This window comes from Leptidea sinapis, chromosome 6 (genome assembly GCF_905404315.1).
Source record: "Leptidea sinapis chromosome 6, ilLepSina1.1, whole genome shotgun sequence".
NCBI classification, from domain to species: domain Eukaryota; kingdom Metazoa; phylum Arthropoda; class Insecta; order Lepidoptera; family Pieridae; genus Leptidea; species Leptidea sinapis.
In genome coordinates this window covers 15,380,208-15,401,188 of record NC_066270.1, presented here as the reverse complement: position 1 = coordinate 15,401,188, position 20,981 = coordinate 15,380,208, and the positions used below count along the sequence as shown (strand labels likewise).

General features: G+C 34.5%; 1 protein-coding gene across 3 annotated transcripts in view; it reads left to right on the top strand.

The window, feature by feature from the left end:
- Positions 1-20,981, top strand: part of LOC126964830 (uncharacterized) — a 38,998-nt gene that overhangs the window by 6,507 nt on the left and 11,510 nt on the right. For 2 of the 3 annotated variants that reach the window (XM_050808140.1, XM_050808138.1), the window contains exons 2-5: positions 8,819-8,976; positions 10,723-10,900; positions 12,076-12,307; positions 15,709-15,849. In XM_050808140.1, the coding sequence (XP_050664097.1) occupies positions 8,819-8,976; positions 10,723-10,900; positions 12,076-12,307; positions 15,709-15,849 (709 nt within the window). Of the gene's footprint in view, positions 1-8,818; positions 8,977-10,722; positions 10,901-12,075; positions 12,308-15,708; positions 15,850-19,418; positions 19,541-20,981 lie in introns of those variants that run through there. The other variant, XM_050808139.1, reaches the window with a different exon arrangement.

Genomic DNA, 20,981 nt, shown 5'->3' with positions numbered 1-20,981 from the left:
AACTATCAAGACGAGGAAAGTCACATATTTGGGGCACGTGCTTAGGCACGAGAGGTACGAATTCCAACAACTCATGATGATGGGAAAAGTTGCCGGAAGAAAAGGCGTAGGTCGCAGAAAAAAGTCTTGGCTGCGCAACATCCGAGAGTGGACAGGAATCGCGGGTGCGGCAGAACTATTTCGCCTCGCCAAGGACAAAAAATTGAAACTACAAGGCTACTGCTACAAACCAACCTTCGCTAGTCGGAGAGGCACGCGAAGAAGAACTTTCTAAGGGTTTATTTGTCAAAGACAAAGAAAGAAGAAAATTAGTGTGTGTAACATTTATTTTAATTAATTTAATGTACACAAATTAAATTTGAAAACAAAATTTATAAACGATGCGGGACTCGAACCCGCGACCTCTTGCATTCCGTGCGAGTAATTTAATATATTAATAAGGCATTTTATATAAAAAAAAATAGCTTTATGCACGTCTCCTCCATATAAATTGTAACTGTGTTAGATTTCAAGGTCATCCGTTTTAAAAGCGCATTTTTTTTAAAGTATTACTTAACCTGTATACAGATAAACGCCTTAAAAATTTTATTTATATAAAAATTAAAAGTTTTTATTTGTAATAATATTAAAAGCCATACTAGTTATTATAAATCAATTCAAACATGTTTGAGATGGAGTAAAAAAGAAAGAAAAATCACTTATTCAATTAGGTAAAAATGACAACTCGAAGTGCCAAAGATTACCACAAATTGACAGTTTCAACATTTTACATTATATTTTATAATATTTTATAATTTTTATAATAATATTATAAAGCTGCAGTGTTTGTTTGTTTGTTTGAACGCGCTAATCTCTGGTACTACTGGTCCGATTTGAATGATTCTTTCAGTGTTGGGTAGTCCATTTATCGAGGAAGGCTATAGGCTATGTTTAAGTTGTTCAAAATTAGGGATCCATAATAAAATTGCTATTTTGTAACACAAGGTGTAAAATCGAAAACCTATTTTTGCGTGCGCTGCAAAAACTATTGACAATAGAACAAAATGATGTACAGGCTATAATATAGGCAATATTTTATTACTTATAAAACTATCGCGTGAATTATACTTTATATGGCAAAACAACGTTTGCCGGGTCAGCTAGTATTTTATACAATGGAAGGTGATGCGATGCGATATATCTTATATCTTTAAACGAGCAATTCTTGTATATATATATATATATATAATCTGAATCTCGGAAACGGCTCCAACGATTTTCATAAAATTTAGTATGCAGGGGATTTCAGGGGTGATAAATCGTTCTAGCTAGGTTTCAATTTAAAAAAAATGGTTTTATCCATGTTTGAATGAGAAACAGCTACAATAACATTAGAATACAAAGGTAAATTTCGCCACTATATACAAGACTATTATAGCTCAGATGGGACATTGGGTGATCCGGAAAGCAGAAGACCCTGGTTCGAATCCAGAAGTCCTATTAGTTTTTTTTTGTTCAAGTACAAAACTTGAAAAGGCTCGGTCGTCCGGATATTGTATTATAATATACAATCTGGTCATGATCGCCGGAATACGTTGGATGTAGGTAGAGCAGGACCGATCGTCGTGGAAATCTTTAGGGAAGGCCTTTGTCCAACAGTGGGCGTTTTCCGACTGATGATGATTATGAAGGTGATGGACCAAAATTACTCAAACGTTTTGGCTTACTTGTGAAAGTATAGTAAAGAAAAAGAACTGATTAATCTTAAAAAAAACCAAAAAACAAAAGAGTAAAGACTGCTGCAGTAATGATGATATTTCAACTAATCAGGGGTATATTATTATCAATTTAAAAATAAAAGATAAAAATCCCTGAAGACAGGACCAGGCACCAAAAGCAGTGCCTGTTTTCCAGCATGACGCATGGACCAGCCATCGCTTTCCTCGCGCATATCTTACGGAAGGACCCGCTCCACCATGTCGCCTCGAACATGGGGACGCGTCACTATTTATAAAAAACATAAAAGTAGGGTACATATAATATGTTTACCCTACCCTTATATTTATGTATACCCTGTTAAGTTATGTATACACTGTTTTACCAGTGGGAGGCTCCTTTGCACAGGGAGCCGGCTAGATTATGAGTACCACAACAGGGTTAAGCAGTAATGTGTATGCATTACTGTGTTTTGGTCTAAAGGACGCCGTAGCTAGTGAAATTACTGGGCAAAAACATCTTGTCCCTAGGTGACGAGCGCACTTGTAGTGCCGTTCAGAATTTTTGGGTCTTACAAGAATCCTGATCGGCACTCCATTGTAATAGGCAGGGTGTATCAATTAACATCAGCTGAACGTCCTGCTCGTCTCGTTAAAAACCCTTTACTTTTTATGTGAGTCAGTTGGTTAAATAAAGGTAGGTATATTACAAAATCATTTTGCACAATCTTGCATTATGCAAAGCTAAATATAACAACGTACTTACAATGCAAAACCCAAATTGTAACAATATTTCGCAGGAATTTCTTAACAACCAATTCCGAAGAATACAAAATATATTTTCCATCTCTAAATTCAATGATTCAAACTTGAGTCATGACACAAGTTACTTCTTATGCAATATACATGTAAAAACTAGACGGTTACAAAACTTAAATGCCCGTAACTCACCAACTACCGGTTTCGATGACTTGGTAAATACGTCTTTCTCCTGATTCCGGAAACTAATAAGTATATGTGATTGAATTATTAAAACTTTCGTGAGACATTATTTACTAATTTATTAATATGGATTTACTCACGTTTTATCGGTGTAGGTACCGACTAGTTTCGGACCATTCGGAGGTCCTTCATCAGGGTGAGTGTAGTGGGTACCGATACCGTCCCGTCTATATATATATATATATATACGGACGGTATCGGATGAGATATATATATATATATATATCTCATCCCCGCCATCTTGATATGTGTCGTTCTTCCACAATGCGGTTTTCAAACAGCTTTCTTCCACTTACTACAAAGCTTTGGAATGAGCTTCTTTGTGCGGTGTTTCCGGGATGATACGACATGGCCGGCAACGCTCCTGTGATTCCTCTGGTATCCCAAAAGAATGTTGGCGCCGGTGATCACTTATACCCCGTACACTCGTTTGTCCTCCCTTTCCAAAAAACAAAAAAAACAAGAATGTACAATCAACGTTAAAAAATTTAATATTCTGGTATTTCGTAATAACTGTACTGTGATTAAAAGGATTTAAGTATATAGGGCGATAAAAGGTAAATTTTCATACAATAATATTGATGCAAAGTAATTATAGTGTTACCCAGATTCAAACAGATTTAGCACGTATTAAAATAATTAAAACGTATTTCAGCCTCTGGCCGGGCTATCTATACTATGCTTTGCCTTGCAAAGTGGAAGGAATGGGGCCGACAAAATTTAGTCTATTTAGTATATAATAGATCACTCCCCTAACTGCCACAGCCTGTATCGGCATACTCGGCTTATAAATCAGCCCGAAACACAATCATTCCTACACATTACTGCTTCACGGCAGAAATAGTACTTTGTAAAACCCATAATCCAGCCGGCATCCTGTGCAAAGGATACTTCCACTGGTAAAAGTTTCGGTATATCTGGTCATCTGACGCCTAATTCTTCTTTACTCATCCTGTGATCGATGTAGATTACATACATTACAGTACATAAAAACTATTTGCCGTTTTAGTCCAAATAAAAACCCATAGATTATACTCAAATTCAAATATATTTTATTCAAAATAGGGTTGAACTGAACATTTGACGTGCATTACCTATTCATCCATTCTAAAAAGTATACCTCAGAACAGAAAAGAATGGCCGCAAGAAATTCAGCGGACTTCTTTTCTTTTTATAAAAATATCATTACAATATAATATCGTACAAGTACAAATTTATTACCTAATAGCCCGAGGGCGGTCGTCTCATTTCAATCTGTTGTACCATTAAGAAAGCTATTTATGTTATAGTAACCTTTACCTACGAGACAAACGTTTATTAATACCTCCTTCACATTTCGTAACACTAATTTAATTGTAAGACTAATTTAATTGTTAAACAATCAACTTAAGACCAATTTAAACTGTCAAACTAGCGTCTAGAGAACCATTTACGTCAAATCTTAACAAAATAACGATCTTGGGCAATAACAATTAATTTCTTTGAAGCCCGGAAGGGAAGCTTAGAATTATATTAATCCAATATTGTCAAGAGTGTGAAGGCCAAGTTAAGGTTCAAACGAGAATTGGGTTTCCAAAGTAGGTCACCATTTCGAACTGGTACTTTTTTGATAAATACCACCTATCAAACAGGCTTTTATTTTCTTTCCTTATGCTATAAGTCTAAGCCTGAGATCTATCGATCATACTGAGACTTTGCTCAAACTTTACTAACGTAAAACTTTGATTTTGTTTTTATAGTAATTTGACAGCTGAAATTATGCTGTGCATTAGCTAAGACAAAAAAAAAGGTGCAGAAAAAAAAATTTTTTTTTTTAGTTTTGTTTTTTTATTTGGTGCAGTGCAAAAGTCACGTTCGTTTTTTTGCACACTCAGCAAAGTTTTACGTAAGTAAAGTCTGAGCATAGTCTAAGTAGCGTTTATATATCTTAGCCTGAGCAGTGGGGTCGCGTTTAGCGAGTTACTTTATACCTAGTCGTAAAGAACATTCCAAGTGTCAAAGCCCTCTGCGAGCAAGCGAGTATGGTGAGGAAAGAAAGCGGATCTGGTTCGACAGACATACTGGTCATAATTACTAGGATTATTTGTGCTAAAGCCACTACATTTTCCACAAGTTATCATAATTATTACAACTTAAATTTGAATAAAATATTACATTTATAGATAAATTTATAAATAAAAATATTATTAAAAATAATATTATTTGAACCAATCAAAATATTTTTTTTAAAAAACATAAGGGTATCATTAATAATAAAAATATAAAAAATTTTATCATAATAAATTATAACTTTGAAAATAATAATTTCTATGAGTTCGAATTATTGAAACTAAAATTGATAACATAACTAAAATTGATATGAGTTTATATCCTCTTAGATCACCATCATCATCATATCAGCCGGATGATGCCCACTGCTGGACAAAGACCTTCCCCTATTGATCTCCATAACGATCGGTCCTGTGCTGCCCTCATCTAACCAGATCATAGGTCCATCTAGTGGCAAGCTCCACCAACTCTGCGTCTTCCGGTACATGGCCGCTATTCGAAGACTTTGCTGCCTCAATGGTCATCTTTGTGAGTTGCCCAATGCAACTTCAGTTTCGCAATCATTTGGACTATCTGGGTGACCTTGGTTCTCCTACGGATCTACTCATTTCTGATTCGATCTCCAGAGGGAAACTCCGAGCATAGCCCTCTACATTGCTCTCTGAGCGACCATAAGCTTTCTCATCAGGCCCTTCGTCTTTAGACACTGTGGAATTTGGGACAAGATTTTTCAGAGCTTCCCAAATTCTCTTAGATACTGGCTTGTATTACGGAGCGCCCTGCATTCATTCAGGATGTGGCGTCCTATTCGCTACAGAATTTACAACTGGAATATCATATATAACGAACGGGCTAGACTCGTCTGGGTTAATTATCACACTCGCACAGAAAACTGGCGTAAAGTAGCGGCCTAGTGCCGCTATGTTTAGCATAGGTTAGTGTCGAGGACCGGAGCATATCTACCCGTCCCTCAACCAGAATATATCAGTAGCCCTAAAAGAGATTTTACCCCAGGAGGGTACCGGCTCTACCAGGGTCGGGAGAAACCCTCCCAGTCGCCCGTCGTATTCTTGAGAGGGCACAGAACCCAGCACATTGGCTAGTTAGTTTCAAGGAAGTACATTGTACAGAAGTAATTTACGGTAAAAATGTCACACAGCCTGTCATCATTGTGACCATCGGTGCGGTCATATTGTAATTTATTGGTAATTTCCTTTATTTATATCGTCCACCATAATGGTTTGAGTAGCACACTATATTTTACTTATTTAAAGGCTGTCTTTAACGTTGGCTGTAGTCACTTCGACTTCTATACTATAATAAACCTGTAAAGTCGACGTGTCTGTACATTAGATAGAGAGGCTTTTATACGAACGTACGCGCCTCTCGCCGCGCGGCCACTCTACCGTATCTAAGCGTGAAACGAGAGTGTCAGATTTAGGACCGTTACACGATATATATTTTAGTATACAGAGTCGTAGCTGCCGCGCGGTCCCCAAACTCCAAAACTTAAGAGTTTTTTGTATGAAATAACGGGTTTGAAAAACTATAACGATAAAACATTTAAAAAAAATCCGTCTGTGTATCTGTCAGTCTGTTCTTTTGTGCATACTAATCTCTGGTACTACAGGACAGACTCATGAAATTTTCACGAATGGCTTCAGCGTCGCCTGGAGTAATTAATATAAAGGCTATACTTGATCAAAATCGGTGCACGGAGAAAAGTGTTGTATTTAATTGCATGGCTGCTCACATTGAAAATAAGCATTCATACAAACGCACCCTAATTTAAGTGAACGAAGACACGGGCACTGCTACATAATATAATTCGCGGGTCGCATATATGATTTTTTGTATGTAATTGAGGTCAATTGGTTTAGTTTTTCAGAAAGACCCAGTAGCACTGGTTCCTTTTTACCGACCCCAATAAAGGAGGAGGTTCTCAGTTCGATTGTATTTCTTGTCTGGAAAGCTGGTGCTTCCCGTGTGGTCTCATTTAAATTTGGAGTCGGTGTCAGTCAAGGTAGGCTTGCAACTACATATGTAGGTATAGGTGAGATATGCTTGAGTCGCTCGCGCGACGTGACTATGCGAGAGGCGAGAGCGGGGCCACGGCGGGAGGACACCAATTCCAAAAATAGCAATAATTGTAACTACATTCTTTTATGGAAAAGGAGGACAAACGTGCGTACGTGTCACCTGGTGTTAAGTTATCACCGCCGCCCACAATCTCTTGCAACAGAGGAATAGGAGCATAAACAAATATTTAATTTAATGTACAGTACTGTACATTTGTAAATTAAAATCAAAACTATTTCAATTATAAATATTTCAAAACAAACAGAAAATTCGTCCTAAAACCAAAACGAAAATAAAATGAGGCATAAATATCTATTTTTACCTTTCTTACTTCTTCTTATTTCTACCTTTATATTATGATATCGATAAAACTAGCGAAACAGATACAAAGTTTCAAACTTAGATAATTTATACGTGTATATAGTCTCTTGCTGTTAGACAACCGATAAAACAGGCCAGGAATATTAGTTTAGTGTGCGTGACATGCTACGTCTCACACTCGCGATTTGTATGACACTTTGTGTTAGTGTGCGTGATTTGCTCAAAAAATTGGTTAGTTCTAAACTCAATTTTTTCGACGTTTTCACAGCTGTCAAAGTCTATCAGACGTATAAATAATCTATGGTGTCAAAACACCAACATATGCATTATTTTTGTTTCATATTTAACATTTAACACCACAATCTTTAAATATTCATCGTTAAATTAACTCCGACCGCAGCGACAAGGCTGTACGTAACACACGGAACAAATCGTCACCAACCATAAATACTTTCGCTTTTCACTGCCAAGGCTTGAGCGCTAGCGTCGATGTTTCACGAATGATCTGTAATTTGTATTACTGTTTATATGGAAATGTATAATATTATGGCATATTTAAGACGATGTTCAATAAAAACAATTTATCATAATACTAGCTGACCCGACAGACGTTGTTCTGTTCATAATAAAAAAAAACTTGGAATTTCGTAAAATCCGTTCTTAGCTGACCTCTACTCGGTGAAAAGAATATTCCTACCAAATTTCAAGCCTTTAGCTCTAATGATTCCAGAGATATCGTGATGAGTAACGATATGAGATAAGTGCTGACCCAGCAAACGATGATTTGTCATATTATAATTTAAATACTTCGCGCCCGCTCATTGTATGAATTGCCATAAATAATAGAATGTCATTGACTGAATTATCTGTATTGCGAATATATAGGTATTTCTAAGTCAAAAAAATATTTGTTCCGAATAAGTAATCACCAATATTCATAAACTAAAATAAACTGCGTTAAAAATAACGACTTCAAAAACTGAAAAGTATCAAATAACTAAACATTTAATTTAATACACCTCTTATGCAAACCTTTACCTTTAATATTAATAAAATACTATTATTTATTATTGCTACCTGTTGATAGGTTTTAAGTCAGTGCAAAACCCTAAACAAAATAAAAATAAATATTATAAACAGCTTCCTTACTGTAATTATTAAGGTTGTCTGGCCACACGTGTCTGCCCGCTTGGGTTGTTTTGTTCTAGACGAAGCTATCCCGCTCAAAGTCACGCGTGGCGAGTATAGGTACCTGTTATTACATTTGGCTAGGCAACGTGTAATTAAATATCATTAAATTATTTTTATAATTACAATTAGAGAGATGTTTTTTATCTTAAAACTTGTATATAAATTTAAATTTATTTAACTCTCGTTCATTGGTTGTGGTTCAGTAGACATATGAGTTACAAGAGACTTGGTAGCTGAAGTGTAACACAAATGGTCTAGTTGACCTGCTAACGTCAGTCAGATAGTCTGATAATTTTCTTAACGCGCCAAAAGAAGCATAACTTCAAAAGAAACTATTCCATGTGTTTCGAATGTTTATTACAGTCTGACATAAAAATAAAACCACAATCTACTGTACAAACTCTTTGCCTCAGCCCTAATTCCTCTGCTCTCCCTAAGACCGAGATATAGTCTGAACTAAGCTTTATATTTTTGTTTATTAGGCCTGGGTATGCATCGTGTGCATGGCCACATCTCTGGCCGCCCCGGCACCTCGACCGACCCTGACATTGGACATCATCGACATGGCAGCAATCAGCAGAATGACGCCACAACAGCTGGAACATCTCGCTGAAGGCCTGGCTGCCGAAGAAATCATGAGGTTCGTAAAGACATGAATGACTCAAGTTTAGCGTTAGTCTTAGCATCCTCTACCTAACTTACTGCAAGTTGCGGGTTGGATCCCCATTTGTATTACAAATATTATGATCGCATATTGCAAATCTTTTCTATTAGAGAAACAAAAGTGTTTAGAGGCACAAAAATAATAATAATCATAAAATAAACAGCTTCAATAATAATATTAAAAAAAAATAAACACAAAATATACCCTATTTATTTTGATAAAAAAAAAAACTTTTAAAACTCCCATTAAATTCAATGTAGCTTAGTTTAGTTTCTTCTCTTTTTGTAATATTTGTAGACGGTCACTTTTAAGACCTATAAATAAAGGAACCGTGTTGTCTACAGCTGCTGTCAACAGGTCGACTTGCTAGGTTCCTACTGAAAATCAGTGTTGGAATTGAGGTGATCCTTATTTCAATTCCAAAAAATGCTGAGTGGGTGTCCTTTTCATGACGCCGTATTTTTAAATTTGTTAATTTTACTATGTATATAATGTTTTGTGTTTTCATGAATAAATGAATACTTTACTTTACTTTACTTTCATAATTATTATTTCGAAAAACAGGAGAGTAAAACTGGTTTATCTTTATCTCATGTTACCCTATTTCTAAATTTATGAAAAACAAAACAATGTTAAAAAATTACCCCACAAAAATTCGTTCAGTTAACAATTACATTCACAAATCGCTGGTTTCTTGTTCCGCACTAACCCTCACCGACACCAGTAGGATTTCTACCTGATGCACATTCCTTATTATGCCTTTACTTTAAGCAGGAATTTGAAATGATATAATAAGTTTTATTTCTGTTTCTTTCCAATCCATAAAAAATACTGAGAATGAAAATACTTACGGTCTCGTAACTATTCTACATTGCCCGATCTTTTTTATGGTAAAAACTAATACTTTAAACTAATTCTTTTGATATGTTATGTTGTGTAGTAGGTATTATATGTACTCGTATATAGTTACTTGTACATGTTTTTTTGTATAACACGTTTTGTTTTGAGACAAAATGAAATATTTGTATTGTATAACAGACGGAATCCATATCACCTGTGTGGCTAGACCAATATGGTAAAGTAGCTGGATGATTTGGTCAAACAGCTCTTCAGAAAAGCCCCATGATAAATGAGGTAGAAGAGAAAAATAGTCGACCAACTTACGTAAGGTGAGACTGTGTTATCTAAATGGAAGAGTACAGAGTAACGGAACCAGGTAGGCTCAATTTTTTCTACCTGGACGGCGTTCATCAGGTTCTTCAAATCTTAGGAAGACGTGGGCAGTGGAGGCCGCAAAGACTACGCAAAAACAGTCGCGTGACGTCTCTTAAGGATACTCAAATCTCGGATTTGCTGCGTGCCTGTGGGAAGGAGAAAAGGTCGGTAGCGACCTTATATGATCTGATAGTCTGGTGGACTCTTGACAATAAGAAACAACACACAGTAAAGTGGATCCTGTAGATGAAGCCATAACCTGAGAGTTGAACAAAGCATACAAGATTTTATAAGCGATGCGTCACTCGAACGGTTGGCACAGTTGGAAGTCATCATCAGGCACAGTTCATAAAATTTTATTGCCAGTTTTATTTGTGTAACATAATTTATATTATAATGTATATATGCATGAGGACATACTTTTAGCCCAGGAGATACTTTTTATTTCTTTTTCTGGTTAGCAAAAACATATAAGTGGAATAATCATCCGCGATGTCATTGTTCTAGAACCAAACGTTCTTCAGCACAACAAGCACTAACTTCAGTGGTATCCAAAGCATCGTCTGGTATCCAGAGCAAAGTGGGTTTACTGGGACAGGCTTCAGCCGGAGCTGCCTCGCTGTTCGCATCAGCTTCCAGTAAGACGGGACATGAAGAACACCATCCTGGATATTCATACGAGCCGGTAAGTTCGATGACTCATGATGTTTAAATATTTATTTATTTTAACAAAATACACACTATCATTCTCACTATCATCCAATATCCAATACATACACTATTACATTTCACATTTTATATTTAAATTTTATAACATATTATAAATAATGCGACTCTCGTGAATTCACCCTGAGTGCAACAAAACAGATCCGACTGTGAGGCTATTTCGTTAATTGTACGAAGTGCACGGGTCACCGCTGCCTGGCTTAACAAGTTGGTGCGCGCGGACGGCACCATCAGCAACGGCGGCCGACGTCGGCGCCATACGTACCTATCCGGAACAACAAAATGCAGTCTACTCAATATATCCGCATTATGCACCTTCCCTCTTAAGACTTTAAATAGATATGAGATCAGCTCCAGCTCCCTTCTCACCCTCAGCTCGCTATATCCTACAATACCCAAAATAAATAATATGGGGTATATAAGCGGATAAAAAGGGTAAACCTCGTAGAGCCTCAGAACCTATACAGAGGTACCTCGTAAATTTGTTTTGTATACGCTCTAACATTAGACTATATTTGGCTTTATGAGGCGCCCAGATAATGGCGCTATATTCTAACAGACTTCTAACCAAAGCGTTATATTAATTATAATAGTCTTAATATTTGAAAAACTACGAGCCATACGCAATATAAACCCAGCTTTCTTACAAACCTTAATGACATCACGAAACGTCAAGTTGGGATTGAGATTCACTCCAAGATCCTTCCTCCTCCAATTCCTTCAGATACCCTGGCCATCTGCGCCCCGCCTACGTTTATATTTTACATATATATATAGCTGACCCAGCAAAGGTTGTTTTACCATATAAATTAAAAAGATATACATAAAGGGTTATAAGGCTATTTACAACAAGCATTTACATAGGCACGCGCCGCCAGTCTTCGGCCGGCACGGCCGATATGTCTTAACATTTTAAATCTTAATATCTTTGAAAATACTCATTTAAATTACATACTGTACAGGGCCATATTGATCTATATTAAATGCATAATGTATTTAAGGTACTTCATATCTTATGATAATTTCTTCGAAGAAGCACCTGATACCAATCAATACTTCTAAAGCAGTTAAGACACTATCGTAAATTTTAATGTGATTTTTGCAATTTCATTATGACCTTTTTATTTCCAACAGCACGAAGAGAAATACGACTTTTTAGGATTAAAGAAATCCATTTTCTACACCCTCTTCCAAGCCGTTAAGGCGATAACTGGTGGAGTGACCATCTTGAAAGGACAGCTCATCAAAGGCGGTGGCCACCTGGCTGCGACCCTCGGGAAAGTCATCTCTGTGAAGGGAGACGCCGTTAGCAACTTGGGGAAGAAAATTGTGAGCTCTGCAGCCTTGAGTGAGAAGAAGCCCCATGGTGAGTAATATTTCAAATCTCCGTTCATGCTTTGAAATCCAAAACAATATAATAAATGCGAAAGTAACTCTGTTTATATCCAAACGATTTATGTAAAACTGTGTACAGTTACAGATCGATAAGATCGATAAGTTAAGGAATTTTGAAGATTTGTCTAGGAAAACAATCGATTAATAGGATTTTTTTTTCTAACTACCCGCTTCGAATTAATGATAGAAACGAAAAAGAACTCTGGGAGCTATTTTGCTATGCCGTTGGAGTATGCTCCAATCTTGCTTCTCGGAAATCCGCGGTTGTGGAATGCAAGACAGAAATTGAACCAATCAAGGGTTGAATTTCGCATTTTATCGTAGTGAGGCTACTAATAGTATTAACCTGAACAACTTCTCGAAACACTCCTTGTAACAGATGCAGAGAGAATCCGCACTTCTACGACATGCCAAAGAATCAAGCCGATCGGAGATGACTTGATCGGAGATGATTCGAGCCGTTCCTCGTTGCATGTGTTCAAATGTAAGAAGCTGTTAATGGGCAAGAAGCATTTATTACGGGGAGTGCTCAGAGGAGCTGTTCGGGTTGATTCCGGCAGCCGAATTCCACCACCGGACATTACATCAAAATACAAAATACCACCCGCAACACGTTGACGTCTGGCATTCCACAACCGCGCGTTTTGCTAGAAATTTCTTACCTCGCACAGCCACTTTGTGGAATCAATTACCGGCTGCGGTTTTCCCGAACAGATACGACTTAGGGACCTTCAAGAAAAGAGAATACTCCCACCTTAAACCTGTTGTTGCGAATGTCCATAGGCGGTTGCCTCACCTCTCCCCATCCCGTGAGACTCTTGCCCGTTTACCCCCTCTTGTATATATATAAAAAAAACAGAGTAACTATGATTATTGTTCTATCAAAAATTTGTTATTTATTAGATTTCTCAACACATGAGGGATAGTATTTAGGTCTATTCGCTTTAAAATATATAAGCCTCAAAACTATTACATTACTACTAAATTACTGGCCGAATGAGACTTGACTTCTTATGTCTCAAGGTGACGAGCTATTGTAATGCCGCTCAGAATTATTGGGTTTTTCAAGACTCTTGAGCGTCACTGCATTGTAATGTGCAGGACGTATCAATTACCCTCAGCTGATCGTCCTGCTCGTCTAGTCTATCTATGACAAAAAGTGTCATAAAAATATATGTATCTATAAATATAGATCAAGTACATTTACATCTTTTTTTATCACTTCTATTTCTTTAGCATCATAATTAGCAGTATCTTTAGTCCCTGAATATTCTAGAAAAACATATTATAACATCAGCTATGGTTTTCTGTATTAATTGCCTGTCGCGTCAAGTTACAAAGATGTAAAGATTCGAAAGTGTGTGTATTATTTATATGTACTTTCTAATTATAATGCGTACATAATAAATGTGAAATGTCTTCATTACAGGAATAGTTTTAGTGAAAAACTTTTATAAACTAGCTGACCCGACAGACGTGGTTCTGTATATAATAAATAAAATAATGTTTTAATATGAATTTGTCAATAATATATCATAATATCAAAAATTACTTCGTACAATATGAACCCTGCTGTCGTAATGAAATTGTTTCACAGCAGAACTGTCAAACCGTGCGTCAATAAATTTTCTCATAGAAATTATGTATGGACACATCAAAGGAAAATCAAATGTGTTGTTTTTATTTAATTTAGCAGTATTTTCCTATTTATTCACCTTTTAAACCTTCTCTGGACTTCCACAAATAATTCCTGACCTAAATTTGCCAAATCGGTCCAGCCGTTCTCGAGTTTTAGCGAGGCTAATGAACAGCAATTCATTTTTATATATATAGATTATATGAAAGCTTGATAAATTAGATCGACTCTAATACTAACTGGTCTTTTAAAAATAATTGTTGTACAGGTTATAACAACTAATTATAACGGGTACGGAAAATTGGATAAACGTAAAAGTACACAAATAAAATTTGAAAACAAAATTTTATGAACGATGCGGGACTCGAACCCACGACCTATGGTGCCCAGATTTAATTATTTATTATTATTAATCTTAGAAGTGAAGGCTAACACTTTAACTTTTTTTTAATCATAACTGATGTATATGTAGTTATACTTGGGTAGCGTAGTTACATCTACGCGGAGCTCTTTAGTCTATAATAAACGCAGTGTGATATTAGCCGTCGTTTCATTCGCTCCCATCCGCATACTTCTCAATAACAAATTGTTTAAACGTATAATTATTTAGCTACGGAATCAATTGAAGTCATTTATGTTGATACTTACAGTGTTAAGTTTGTTTAACATTAAATATTTATATAAAAAAGAAACTTATGGAAAAAAAATTGCTTGTTTTTTTTTTAATGAAAATAAGGGACGAGACGAGTGGGACGTTCAGCTGATGGTAATTGATATGCCCTGCCTGCCAATTATAATGCAGTGCCGCTCCGGATTCTTGAAAAGTCCAAACGTTCTGAACGGCACTATAGTTGCGCTCGTCACCTTGAGACGTAAGATGTTCAGTCTCATTTGCCCAGTAATTTCACTAGCTGCGGCGTCCTTTATACCGAAATACAGTAATGTTTACACATTTCTGCTTCACGGCAAAAATAGGCGCCGTTGTGATATCCATAATCCGGCATCCTGTGCAAGGAGCCTCCCATTGGTAGATTTAATGTATTTATTGTATTAAGTATTCAAGCGATCAATGCAATTTTACATTCATGAGAGATTTTATTATAATATGTATATATGTAATACTTTATACGTTGTTCATTTCATAGCCAATCCCTCATTCGATTACACAACGTGAGAAATAATATACACTTTGACATCTGCGTTTAGATATAACCAAGTACTTTTCATTGTGCATGTCGTGTGAATTATGCATGGTCACGGAGTGAGGCATCGCATTCCGATTTATAAATTAAGTCTTTTGTTTAATTTATCAAAACTTTACTTTGCTATATGAACAGTGTCATGGTATCTTAAATCATCAGTAAAATATAACATATGTTTTGGAGAGTTAGAAGAAATGAGAGTTGAAGTAATTAAAATTTTACAAGATAAAATATAAATGGTAAGACATTCAACATCTTAGTATTAACTAAGGGTTATTTTAATAAATTGGACTGCTTTGTCTAGATAGACTTGGACAGCTGTGAAAACGTCGAAGTAAAAAGAGGTGGATAGTTAACCTCTATTTTAAGCAAGGCACGCACACTAACACAAAGTGTGATACAAATCGAGAGTGTAAGACGTAGCTTGTTACGCACACTAAAGTAGTAAACCTGGCCTGTTATCGTCGGCTGTCTAGCAGCAAGAGGCTGCATCTAGACGTATAATTAATCTAATAGATCATTATATTTTTTCAGCCACAGCAGTATATGGGCCTCCTCCATCACATATAGAGTTCGCGGCGCCAACCGGCTACAGCGCCCCCACTGCGCCTGCCCATTATGCCCATTCTGCGCCCACAGGTTTTGCAGCACACAAATATCCATCTCAATTAGACGGTAAGCACCACAATTATTATATTTCACAAATAACTATTTCATAAAATAATTTTCAGAATCGTTTTAAATCATCTTTTCACGTCAAAGATCAACAACACAGATATGCCACTTGCTTCTTGAGTATTGTTACTAAATTATTAATTAAATACGTAACTGAATTAATAGTTAGTTAATTCTAATTAATTTAAAACAAGACTGAGGTGTTAATAAATTTATGTTTAAAAAAAACTTATTAATTGATTCTGAACACGGAAATATATTTCAAGTAAAACGCTGCAATGGAAAAACTAATTAAAACATAATAATACATACTTTTCTTGAACCTGTCATGTTTGTAAGAATTAGAGTTTACGGGAAGAATGCTAGCTTTTATTCTTACGTGAATTTCTCTTATAATTAGTATAATGTAGAACAACACATTGCCTCTAAGCAATTTACTTCTAGAAGGAGCTTAGCTGATTTACATTGTTACCTCAGCTGTTGTCAAGCCGCCTATTATCTGCTGCCTACTGCCTATTATCTAATGGCCAATTATTCAATACGAATCCTAGATTGGCGAACGGAGATTGATATTTAAATCCATTTGCTGCTTTTGGGATTAATTAAAATTTAATAACTGATCTATTTAACTTTTTATCTCTTTTTCCAATCCATATACGGGATGACGTTTTGAAATATTTTGATTTCTACCTGTATCAATGTGACTCTCTTTAGTGTGGTTCTCTTTACTTAATGGACTTGAAACTTAAGATTGACATATTGACGTTACAAGATTGATTGACGGATGACCTAAAATCTGGATTATATATCTCAAACTAGATATTGCATATTTATCGAAAGCGATCGTAAGTCGTCAGACATTAGTAAATATACAAGTACATTTAAATTCCGAATAAATTATTAATGTTGCAATGACAAGAAACGAGACATTGCACCAAATGTAGGGTAAAGGGAATAATGTATCAGGGTGGATTAAGTATATACTGTCGCTACTAACCAAAAAAAAACGCTTAAAATTATAGATTTCTAAATTCATACAGAATTATATTTATTATATCTGTAAGTTATTGTTAATTTTGACGACCCATAAAGCCTAGTGACTCTGTACACTGAGCTTGTGTTTCCGGGTTCGAATCCCGGTAAGTGTAAGCATTTTTATGATGACTATGGTATGTTCGTTTCCGAGTCATGGATGTTTTTATGTGTGTAAAAGTATGTACATATTTTATATTATATATCGTAATCTTGTTCTATAGTACAGGCTATGCCTAGTTTGGGGATAACCGCACCAATGGTAATTGTAATAATAAATTAATAATTTAGAATGAAGTGAATAGAAAATTTATTTTTTAGGATGCGTCATCTTATATAGTTTTAAGAGTCATTCAGTGAGATCATTAATTATTGATTGCGATATAAACACACGGTTCGTCTAGTAATATTGTATTTTAACGGCCTTACAAATAAACTTGGTATAAAATTATACCTGAGAATAAACCAAGAATATGCAAAATGTTGACAATATCACTGACAACACTGTCAATGATAATTCTGAAGTTTTCTGAATGTGAGCAATTTGCAAATAAACGCGGGGAATGCTATACGTCCGAATAAACCAATCATGAGCAAAATGTATATTTGTAAACATTATGCATATTCTTGATATATTCTCAATTATTACCTTATACTAAGTTTATTTATATGGCCGTAAATATCTATATTAGTCAATTTATTGCATTATAGGTATTTCATTGAAAAGCATTTATGTTTATAGTTTGTTTGAGACAATGTAAATTTAATAGTATAATTAAATTAATACCACGTTTCTTAGATTAATACTCGTTTAAGATTAACGACCGTATCTGTTGCTTGAATACAACCATTAAATTATCTGTGACAGATTTAATAATACCTATAAACTAAATATTTGGAAATATCTAGAGTATTTTTTCGTGTACAAACATTTGACTGAAGATGTGGCAGGTTTATTAAATACGATCGATCCAATATATTAAAAAAAACACAATGTGATGATTTTTTTTAAATCGAACAATAAAAACAGTTATACGTTGTTGCCTATTAAGTAGATATATTTATATTTTATATATATAATAGAATCAAAACATAGAATATATTAGAAATATTAGAATATATTTTAAATATTTTTTAAAGAATACTTGCTACATCCCTTCATATATTATAAATGTGAATGTAAGTTTGTTTGTTACGCTTTCACGCCAAAACCACAAAACCGATTTTGATGAAATTTAGTACATAGATAGACAAGAGCTTAGGAAAGGACATAAGCTACCTTTTATCGCGAATAAAAGGCTTGGCGGAGTTGTAATAGGGGTTGGAAATTTGTATGAAAGTGCGTCACTATCGAAGATAACACTATGAAACTTTGTATTAAGGCACTTGATAAGAAATAGATAAATATTTGTTTTAGCAATGTTAAAATGTAGACCTGTGTGGAGTGAAAAGGGGGCTGAAAATTCTATAGTTGGTAGCTTATAAAAATGTATTAACCACAGCAGTTTGTTGCGTATTATTTGCAAAGTAAGTATATTAAAAAATAAAGATGCTACCCAAAGTTTGCAGGCGAGAGGTCGCGGGAAAAACTAGTATTCTATAAACAATACCAAAAATACAGAAACTACTTATTTATTATTTTATTAGGGTTGACAACAGCATAATATTCACTTATTATTAAATAAGACAACATAGACAATTATAGTCTACCACGGTTCACCTTATAGAATGAACAGCAGTGTTTAAAATAATAAAGAGAAAAAAATCTATAATTATACTATTCATGAGAAAATAAGTTTATTTGTTGTGCTTTTACCCCGGAGCTACTGAACCGATTTTGATGAAATTTAGTAAAATTGATACAATGTAACAAACATATGTCAAATCGTAAACAGTCAGCCACACATGGTATTAGCTTCTTAGCATTTTGAATATTAAACTTGCTAACGCAAACATTGAAAAAGTTAAAATTGGACACGCACTTCGGACTGTCTGATAATCTGTACGATAGTATATTCTAAGCATATCTCTATGGTAATAATCATTATTTTAGGGATCACGACGTTTTAGTAAATTAATTTGAAAGTTAAAATTTGAGAAATTAATATGTACTAACCTCATAAATTATAAAATTAGCATTAGAAAATTAACTGCGTTATTTCATGCGTATCATAGTGATACAACACATTTAACAGTAACCAACAACCGGAAACATGTCTTTGAATAATACTTAATGGAAACGTTTATTCTCAAAATATAATCATTTGCGAAAGCAAGAATATATCTATAATACTCTTAAGTTACAACAGAAATAAAGATGTAAATTCTTACATAATATTAGACACACCTTTCACAACAGTTAATTATGTTTCAAATTACAAAATCCTAATTAACATGTTTAATGCATTATATAATTTATATATTATCTACATTCAAGTAAAATTGTTCTAATGTTCAATAATACGTATAGTCACAGAGTACAAGCGTACACATAACTGTTATTTTTAACTGTTACGTTACTGGATTTAATTTTTCAGAGTTAATAGTGATGTCGTCAGTCGATGACGATGAAATAATACCGATGCCCCAGCCCTCGCCAGAATTAATTTATCGATATAACGATTTATTCAATTCAATTTGGTAAGAGTTTTATCATTACCGTTTTCTTCTTTTCTATAAATAGAACCTCTTTACTCCAATGTTTTATATTCTTTACCATGATGGGTTTTTCGTCAAAGGAATAATAATTTTTGTAGAATATATACTGTTCTGGTCGTGGTCTGGGTATTCCTAACACATTAATTGGTTTTATTTTTTTATTTATTTCTCGTTGCATTATTTTACTACATTTTCGATGCATGAAATTTAATTTTATTTAGGTTAACTGGTAGAATAACCATCCTAATACCATAATTGCGCAGAAGAGGGCTATTATAACCTAGGTCATGTATATAAGCCATTTTAATTATCCAGAAACTGTGGTATCATATTTAATATATACATATATATATTATCATAATGTTAACACCAGGAACAAACATAGTCTTCTTATATATTTACTGCTCACTTAAGTCGAGTTAGTAAGCCCTTTCTTGGGCAATGTGTGCTTTTACAACAAAATTCCAGAAAATGTACAAAACAAATGTGTTACAAAATTCAAAAGAATTGTTAAAAGACGTTTATGTGATTTAGGTAACTATAACCCAGGCTTTATTGTTCGATATTACATTATAACAATATTAAAAAAAAGATGGCCGCTCGAATGGATGGTAATTTTTTGACGTTTAATAAGTGCTGTATAATCCTATTTTTAATAAAAATATTTTATACAAGTAAATACTTTTTGATGCATATTATGAATCCCGTTGAATCAAATTAGACATATATTTGAGTTTCATAAATATTTATAGAAAACTCAACGTTTGCCAATTTGATTAATATCTACTTAATTACTTCCGAATCTGATTTTATAAGGATACTGATACTGATATAATAATGTAACAATTGCTTTTTTATTCAAAAATGCTTCCATGTATATTCGTATGATCCAAAGTTGCCGAAATGTTACTTTACGTCATTTGCATAACGTCACTTTCACTTGGAGACGAAGCCGGCATCCGTTGACGTAACAAACAACAAAACATTACGGTATGCGTTTATATATAAATATATGTTATGTGTTTGAAAGTAGTTTTGTAAAACATCATATTTGTTTATTACTTGTCAACGATCAAATAAACAATGCATTAAATTGTTTTTGAAACAAAATGGCGCCTGTGTTTATGTTAACGTTTCAATTTGACAGTTGAATTAGGTTTTCTTCATTTTATTTCAACTGACTTCTCTATTTTGTTTATAAACTGCAAATTGAAATGAAACTAACACTAAATGTTTCGCAAGCTGCCAAATACATTAGATATAACCGAATTTAAATTACTTTAGCCATTTTTGAGAATATCTTGATCAGACGCGCAGACAAACAGTGTATAGACAACGTTAATAATAATAAATCTACGATATTTAGATATATATTTACCAATTGTGTGATGTTTTACTAAAAACTTTATCTTAAGGCATAAAGGCTTTAAATTTTATTTTCC